General features: G+C 38.0%; 1 protein-coding gene across 1 annotated transcript; it reads left to right on the top strand.

Moving 5' to 3' along the window:
• The first annotated feature begins 6393 nt into the window (after window positions 1–6393).
• On the top strand, window positions 6394–7428 carry LOC140232910 (muscarinic acetylcholine receptor M2-like). The gene has a single exon (XM_072313022.1). The coding sequence runs from the start codon at window positions 6394–6396 to the stop codon at window positions 7426–7428; it is 1035 nt and encodes a 344-aa protein (XP_072169123.1).
• Window positions 7429–10000: the final 2572 nt, after the last annotated feature.

Below are 10000 nucleotides of genomic sequence, written 5' to 3'. Positions count from 1 at the left end.
AAGTGTCAACGACCGACCTTTTATCAGGGGTTTGAAGGGTTAAGTAAAATTATGTTGGGGCCATAAGAATAGGGATTATAAGTGATTACGAAACTTGTACAAAATTAAAATGGGGATGTTACTATAATTCCAAGGTATAATTCTACAAAACCTGTTCTTACAATAACTGAAATAACTACTGAAATCTATTTCGAAAAAGGGGTCTCCAAATTTCGTAGCTGTGTATCAAATACGATTGGTCGACGAAGAAATATAGTTGAGTTTATACTGCTGGCGTATCTTTCCCCGAAACCATAAAGTTATGTTGATTCTCTTCAGACGTCAAGCGATATTTTGCTCCAAGTATTTCGTAAAATTTTCCTGTCATGTGATAGCTGTTTGTATAGTTAGCTATGTCTATACAGTTATACTTAAATCTTTCTCCTATAAGCATGATGTTATCATTATATCCACTCTTGTCAGACGTCATGTGAAATTTCATCATTTTGATTCCTTAATTATATTTTCCTCTGTTACATGATTGGTATGTGCACTCCGGAGCATTATGATAACATGATGACCAGATTTTTATGAGTTATACAACTAAAAGCATGGTGAACACGCACACACGCACGCACGCACGCACACACACACACACACACACACACCATTCACTGCAATACTAAACACCAGTTGTTCTCACTCTATAGCAGTTTTGGTCTCAGACCCGCTTATGGTTGCTGCATAATGAACAACTCCATCATATTGATCAAATAGGCACCATCGGATCTGATTATTCAACAAAGATCTTTCGTGACAATCAGAATGCAACTCCGCCTGTAGCTAATGGGATTGGCGCTCCTTCCTTGATGACAGGCAAGAAAGAATCGATATCAAAATGACCCAGAAGGAAAAACCAATATGTCATGCATTCAAACATAGATGGCATTACATTTTATTCAGATGGTGACAGTTTGAAGAGTGTCAGTTTTTCAAATTCTTCGATTGCCTGCTTCCTCATACATTCGCTTAGCGTCACGGCTGTTACATTTTTTACAGGATCTGAGAAAGTTTGCTATAGAAGGATCACGTTCTTCCACGTCTTACATTAAATGAGGAAACCTGTCCTTGGTAAAATGAGTTAGATAAGCAAGCAAAATCAGAGAATGTTTTGTTGGAATTACGCGAAAAAAAATTAAAAGTGGTGCATATACGTTTCAAGAAGCAATGATATTGCACATAAATGAATTAGCGAATTAGATAAGGTGAAGAAGCATATTTATCTTTGTTCGGTTTGTGTGTGTGTGTGTGTGTGTGTGTGTGTGTGTGTGTGTGTGTGTGGAGGTTGCTAAGGAGCTGGGATACTAGATTTGATATGTGAGGACTAACGGACATTTGGTTTCCCCAGAAATATAGTTCTATGCATAGAAACCTTGAAGAAATCGCACGGAGTGAAAAGTGGAAGACTTATAAAACACTTTTCGTGTAACGTATTCTTTGTATTTTGTTTCAATTTTTGTTGGATGGAAATAAATTACAAATCTACTGGAATTGAATCGACTCTACATTATTTTCACTTTTGTTTGTGCTCGGGGATACGCGCTCTACCGCATATTTTTCAGTCTGTTCACGAATTATACAGCCTACGAGTCATACAGTCCACGAGTAACAGGTCCCCTAAAGCCCACGAGCTAGACTTTAAGTGAACATGGCCCCTGAGTTATACGGTCCACGAGCTTGACACCAGGAAAACAAGGCCCATAAGTTCGACACCAGGCAAACAAGGCCCACAACAGCTCGACAGGCTAATTAAAAAGAGAAATAAAAGGCCCACGAGAACGACATTACATCACGGGGTTTAATATATGCAGTGTCGGTCTCGTATGCCCCTTTTTTGCCTATATAAAGTGTCGAGTTTTAGGGCCTTATTTGTCTAGTGTCGAGCTCATAGTCTGGGCCTTACTTGGATATAGTTGCCTATTAGTGGCGAGCTGCATGGTGGGTCTTTTTCGCCCATTGTCGAGCTCGTAGGCTGTATAACTCATAGGCTGTGTGACTCGTGGGCTGTATGACTCATGAATATTTCCTTTCCTTTTTTTTTTTTTCAATGTCGAGCTCGTGGGTTTCGAGTTCGTAGTGGATGACCCCGTCTAGTAGACGCCTCTGCTATGGTGTCGTTGCAGCGAAATTTTGTGTCGGGGCATAGAATATGATGAATACAGAAACCTTATTTTTTTCTTTTTAAGCCAGACTATGGTTTATTGCTTTCAGGGAAAATAACAAAGCACTTGCAATCAATAGGGCATGCGTCTTTATTGATACGTCAGAGGAGTGTTGAGTGCATCGCATTATAAATCGTAGATAATAGGGTGTCCGAAGTATTAATAGAATAGAAGACATTTAACATTACTGAAAGTTTGCTATAACTGTACAATTTGTAACTGTAACTAGACTTGGAATTTGTCAAGACTGACAAATTAGGTGATCCGATCTTTTTGGAAATCAATGATTTGAGTCCTGATCCAAATAGGCATGACCATACAGGTTTAATCGGTGTTGAGGGGACATTGGCCGTGTGATGTTTGGATTCTCATTTAGAAAAGGGAGTCAGACCTGCCATCTTGGGTACCGAATTCCGTATACACTATCGAAGATGCAGAATGAAGTATATTTGACCTTTGACCCCACTTTCCACAGACAAGATGGCATCTGAGCAAAAAGTGGTTATTTTGTGAAATGATCCTTGTAACATGGTCTTTACGTGTACAAAATATGGGAAAGAAAGGACATGTATTCACCAAGATACAGGATGATACATTTATGACCTTTGACCCTAATTTACATACTCAAGATGGCGTCTGATGAAGTAGTTGTTATTTTAAGAAATAATGTACGTGACATGAACTAAACATGTGCAGAATATGGTGGTGATAGAGTATGCTTTTCTTGAGTTATTGCAAAGAAAGTAGGAGAAAGAAAGAAATATGAAAATACATCGAAGATAGGCTTTGATTTCAACCAAGTTTTTGGACGTAATCCCGATGCCGTATGAAAAAATAAAGGGCACATTTACGATAGCCCAAAGTCTCAGCTACAACATATTAAAATCTGGGAGAAATTCACCGAAACATAGGTGAGCTAGTGCTCCATAAAGATAGTCATGTCAATTTTCATTTCCAGAAAAACTACACTCCCATAGAGATAACACGTAAACTGGTTAAATTTGACAAGATTACTTTCAATCCATTTTTACGGGGTGATACCGTCATCTTATCAAAATGTTGTTATTACATTAATGAAAGAACATTTAATAGGCTACAACATATTGAAATCTGGGTAAAAATTGACAAAGGATAAGTGAGATACGCTCGAGTGAACTTGAAATTTGATGACGTAATTTTGAAAATTTACTTCTTTTATTTTATTAAGAAATTTGATATCTTTTAATCACTTTTCCAGCATCGCCAACCCATGAAATGATATGTACAACTCATCAGCTTTCAGAATATGTAACGAAAATGGTGGGTAACCGTCCATCCTGACGAGTAAAATCGGATTTAAAATTGGCGGTTTTTTGGCATAGTTGCACTGTATATCGCCATTGACGCGCGCGCGGAATTTCAACTTTGACGGGCCCGTATGACGTCATATTGAATCGGAGTGACTTGAAACTTGGTAGAAATATTCCTTGACATTTCAGGCATCCGATAAAAGTAAAAAAAAAAAAAAAAACGGGAAATTTCCATTGCATAAGAGCTGTGCGTGCGTATATGTGCGCGCGCGTACGCGCCCGTCCAATTTTTTCAATTTTGCAAAAAATGCTCCAAATCGTCTGAAACGTATGCAAAAAAAATTTGAGCTCGATTTGAGCATATAAATATTTCCACGCGCGCGTACGCGCACGCTTTAAGGATAAATATGAATTTTGAGAATATGAGTAGAATGCGCTTAACTTGAAATGACGTAAAATGACGTAAATTTCATTGAAAAATTCCATTCCATTGATGAGATATGATTGAGAATGTGTTTTCATATAATGACGTCATAGTGACGTCACGGTCGACTGATCACTATGATTTTATTAGACCCGTCGTCTTTGGGACATGATACATATATGGTATAAGTTTGAAATTGATAGGAAGAATACTTTCTGAGCTAACCGATACACAACTTTTGCGGAGAAAGAAGAAGAAAAAGAAGAAGAAGAACAAAGAATCAGTACACATACAGAAGGTGATCCGAGAGGATACTCGGATCACCTATTCAGAATTAAACGGATCGGTAGCATTCACCATCGACTAAGGCATGATGGCAGGTGTCTGAAATGACCGTATACATTGTGGTGAGTTTCTAACCATGGCTTTGATCAGGGGCGGATCTAGCTTTTTGCAAAGAAAACCGATAATGACGATAGGTCATGACAAGTAAAAAGGCAAACACACACACACACACACACACGCACAAAATAGAACATATTTTGCTGCCAATTCTCTCACCATATCCCCTGACAAGAAAAAAAAAACAGCCTAAGAAAGAACAAATCAAGCCTAAGAAAAAAAAAAACACCAAGAAAACAAAACAAAACAAAAAAGATGGGAGTGGTGGTTAACCTCCCAACTCTCCCACCCCCAACCCCTCCTAGCCCCAACCCCGGAGACCCGCCACTGATGATTCTGAGCAAATTGAAACCCATTGACGTCATCTAACTGTCAGAGTGGCGGGCTAATCAAGCAAGGGCAACAAAACGCGGCATCAGAGATAATTCAGATCCAACTTGAGGTACAAAATAAAGACGGTACAGGACAACAAACAGGACGGTTGATGCTCCTTGTCAATAATGTTGGGGAATTCCCGACACATGAGGTATGGCCAAGACATGCTACCAATATAACAAGAAAGTATGCTCGGTTTGTTTGTTTGTTTCTTTCTTTCTTTTACTGTTTCGAAATGGAACGTGTATATACTTTCACGGTATATCGATGTGCACAATACTCGATAATTAGTCGAGCCTGCGTATACCAGGAATAAAGACGTTCATTTACATTAACAGAAAATCATTCTAGACAATGACTGTTGGTAAACTACACTTGTACAGTCAACATAATTCTATTATGTGTGACAGACCGATATGCTTTAATCTAATTCGATTTAACTAATGATTTTTTTTCCTGTTATAATCCAATCCCACTGGGTGTACGATACGCGATTTATTCGACACTAAATATTTTCTGAACTTCCGTTGAGTAATTTGAACATTGTTGATAGTTCTCGTTTCGTTACATATGAATAATGACCACTGGACTATCTGTCCCTTGAGATGGAATATTTCAAAGTCTAATTTTACGTGTAATGCATTATTTTCAGAGAAAAATTTATTTACACAGCCTTGTGAGACGAATCTGTTCCATGCAATTCAGTATTGCATGGAATGACTCTATTTTTATCCCATATCATGTATTTGTAACACACACACACACACACACAAGCCCAAACACGCACACGCACATTATGACGTTGACATTTTATAGCTCTCTCAGGTTACAAAATCAACGCATATAAACTTACACGATTATTGTTCGATAGAACACTGCTGACAAAGCGCATGCGCATGGCAGACAGAGAAACAGAGATCTCATCTGGTTGTGATTGTGATATCAGTTTTTCTTGTCAATTTACAGCAGCCTCCAAAAGAACAGCACCAATGATTTCATCTTGCCATTATCTCTCCCTGAAAGCTAATACTTCTCCGTTCTGACTGACTGCTGGAACACTTTGCTGAAAACGCCTCGTTCCTTAGCAAGTATATTGTCCGAAATCTGCATGGTAAGTGAAAACTGCTAAGGGTATACATTCTAATAATGACCATAATTTTGTGTTTGTATTATAGGGTAAGACTCAGAGATAGATTGATAAGATTGGTTGTCTCCATCTCTGCAAAACTTGCGTATGAAGGAAAGGCTCATTCAGGCGATATGAGAGTCCCATGTATAGGCCTACTGTAAAACGTACAGGCCTAATATTTTTGTAATATACTTGATACATGATGTTGTATATCAGAGATTGCAACGATTTAATTTTACATCATTATTTTGCTCGATTTATTGAAACATTTAACATGTTGAATATGTACAGGTGCTACTGTATGTTTCATTCCATATTTGTTTGATTTACTGACTAGAAATGTCAATTGAGATGACGGAAAGAGGAGACCACGGTGTTGAGTTCATGGGACCAAACGCCACGAACACTACACAACATGTTACAAACGAACACCAGCTCAAACTTACAATAAGTTTTGTTTTTCTGGTCAAGCTGACTCTTGCAGCACTTACTGCTTTTGCCAACAGTTTGATTCTCATGGCGTTCGCTTACGAAAGAAAGCTGTGGACTTATCAAAATTATTACATTTTCAACATGACTTTAGCCGATTTAGTGGTAGGTGCTGTCATCATGCCGCTTCGCTCAAGCATTGAGCTCTATGGGACTTGGATCTTTGGACGAATATTCGGAGTTCTCTTCATGACACTTCAAAACGCGAGTCTCGGAATTTCCGTGATGGGCGTTGTCGTCATCACCATCGACCGTTACATAGCAACCTTGCATCCCCTAACTCACTTCACCAAGAAGAGCAGGAGAATGGCAATAATCATCAACGTTCTCACGTGGGTACTACCCTTCATGTTGTGGTTCTTTCTCAACGCAGTGTGGGATTTCGTTGATCCTAACGGTATCGATGGTTTATTTGGAATCCCAGTACCGAATTATACGGTATTCCTGGCGTCAAGCTCGATTGTATTTTGTTTGCGTTTTTGGGGGCCTCTGATGGTAATCATGACCCTGTACCTACGGATTTACTTCCACATTCGAACTCGACTGCGAAAACGACGCCCTCGTTCGACTGAAAGAAGCAGGCCAGACAATTACACGAAAAGCATATCAAGTGAGCTGGCAGATCATGCAGATATCATCCGTACTGAATCCCGATTAACATCGTCGAAAGAGCGGGAAATAAGGCCGGTTGAAAGGTGCAGTTCGTCATTCGAACCCCCTTCACAGATAAGCATCGTTCATTTTGACAATAATGACAAGAACATAGAGAATGAATCTCACCGAAATGACACAAAACGAGTAAAGCTGATCTCGAGTATTTTCGGAGAAAACTCTCAGTGTCCAGCGCTGCAAGGTGAACTCACAGGTAAAAATCTCAAAGCAATTAGGACACTAAGTTTCGTCGTTCTGGTATTCGCCATGACCTGGTTCCCTAACGGAGTAAACCTCATGATCTACAGCATTTCTCTGAGTTCCAGTATTTCACCGAGCGATGTTATCGCCGATATAGCCCGGTGGATAACATACAGCAACAGCTTGCTCAATCCAGCAGCCTACGCCCTGGCACAGCCGTTGATTCGTAGGACTCTAACTCTGCTGTTGGGCAGGATATTTCGATAGCAGTTGGGTGGATGGAACTCGTTCATTAATTTCCACCGACAGAACATGGGTAATGTGTTGCCTAAGACGTGGGATTGAAAACGAGATGGATAGCTAGGAAAGGCATCTTTATGTACTTCCTTTTTTCAGAGGAAGTAAAGCTCTTCACGAATTTCTAATCGTTTTCAAGTCACAAAATTTAGGGGGACAGTAGACAAATTTCTGTTATGGGATGCATTGGAATGTTTTGTATACGATTTGAGTACATGTGCCGAATAAATTCGTATACTTAAACTAACTGTATGTATTGTGCACATTCATATATGCACTGTCAATCACTGTTCTAAAGTGATTATATCACTATCAGCTTATATGGCTCTCAGCTAAGAATTTTTGAAGATCTGCTCATCCATTCTATATATATACAAAGACTTTGAAACTCTCATCACGCAAGAGATATATTCAATATAAATTGTATTCTATTTGGCAAAATCGCCATATTACACAGCCATGATTACTAAGTCGTTTAATAAAGATACTTTTATTTCTCGTTATCCCCATTAGAAGTATTTTATCTCAGTTCATGCCTTTTATGCCATGAAAGTTAAAATCATTTGTTTAACTTCGAAGTGAACGTCTTTTTCTTTTTCTTTTTTTGGTTTGGTTATCTTAAAACGACACTATCTTGGAAACGATTGAGTTATCATTCATGTCTGAATATGCACTTTCACATAAAATACAGTTTCTCGCTAATTTAAGTGATTTATTTGCTCTTCACTTGACGACGTAAGTTTTAGAAAAGTATATTTTCTACCCTATAAAGAGATACTGAATAGTGGAAATATTCGTTCATTCATTCATTTATTTCAACTCGGGAAGGTTGACGCATTCAGCGTAAGCTGTGTTTTCACCAGTTCTGTGCATAAAATTCAAAGAATTTACAAGTTCAACGTATAAACGAATAACACAAAGCAGTCACAGTACATTCAAACAGAAAAGATATGAATACAAAATAAGAAATGTAAAACAAAATCAAACGATAGAATGCTTGATAACAATATTACTTCCATATATTGACAATTTTTCTTTTTGATCTCAAAGTATGCTAAACTAGATGGGATTTCATGTGACTCGAACTACAATGTGATATGGCTCTCTCATTCTCAAAATTTCCAAACAGAGAGGACTCTGATAATTTGAATGTATCAGCATTCTTTGGGTTAAAAGATTTAAGTCTCATTCACATCCTAGGTATACGAAGTATATTGTTACTGCTTAACATTAGTAAAGTACTCAGCTTGTTCATGTTGGTGAAGAAAAATAACAAGAAAGGTAGAAAACTTAGAGAGCTTGTCTATGTGCGAATGTGTGTATATGTGAGTTCACGAGTAAGTACTTCACTTAATTTTGTACTCTGAAATATAAGAAAACAGTTGATTTGGTATTGATGAAAGAAATATTGGAGTAACACGTTTTTATTGTTTGAATCTGTCCTCGAGAAATAGAACCTGTTGCTCATCATGATATTTGTATTTTCTTAGCTCGTATCTGCTATCTTTCCTTGCAAATTTCAAATGTATCGTCAGAATTATGATGAACTGAACGCATTGCTTGCACACATAAACACACACATATTAAGCGTATAAAAGTACATTAATATGCACGTTTTGCGGAGTCAAGTTCGTATATTAACATAAGAAGCCTTCATTCTCAAATATTGCCCTATATTTTATCATTATCCTTCATTATTCTGTTAAGGAATTATAATTTCCTACTAACAGAATGTGATTAAGGAAAACTCTTTTTAAAGCTTAACATTAACGGGTTAAAAGAGCTAAATATACACTATGATTAAAATCACACAAACATGATAGAAAAGAGCTAAGATAAAGTCCGAAAGAGCTTTAATCATCCACTGATGTCATTCCCAAAGGATTGATTCCTAATCAAACTCCCAAACGAGCGTGACTTTAGCTCCTGTACATTTACAGAGTACAAATAGCAAAGTAATTGACATGCTCGCCATTTTTTATTTCCATATGAAACCATTCGGCCAAATTATAGCCAAAAAGGTAATATATGACAGATAGTGTGATTATATATTTCTGATATCAGCCGGTGATTACGTGTAGCCTAGATACGACGTTAGGCCGAAAAAAAAATGCAATCGATCGTTTGTTATGTTGGACAGAGAAAGAAAGAAAGAGAGAAATATAGGCAGATAAAGAGTGAAAGAGAGAGAGAGAGAGAGAGGGGGGAGGCAGAGAGATAACATTGTGTGTGTGAGAGGGAGAGTGAAAGATAAAGAGTGAGAAATAAAGAGAGAGAGAGTGAAAAAAGCCCGGTCACTTCAACCTTACAAGTGATGAAGTTAAGCAAAGCAGTGATACCGTACAGTGACAAAGCAGTAACGTTTCATGACGTCATTTAATACATTCAGAGAGTCCAAAGAACGAGAAGATAACCGTGGTAGCGCCCCTAGTTTACGACCCAACTGGCGGATGCCTTCCTAGAGTCCTCTTTGTGAGCGATATTACGAAGCGGATGTCTTCATGCATGAAATAATCTATTGTACATGTACCAGTATTTGCAA

The sequence above is a fragment of the Diadema setosum genome, chromosome 9 (genome assembly GCF_964275005.1).
Source record: "Diadema setosum chromosome 9, eeDiaSeto1, whole genome shotgun sequence".
NCBI lineage: Eukaryota > Metazoa > Echinodermata > Echinoidea > Diadematoida > Diadematidae > Diadema > Diadema setosum.
The sequence above is the reverse complement of the archived record's forward strand: the minus strand, read 5'-3'. Positions and strand labels throughout refer to the sequence as shown.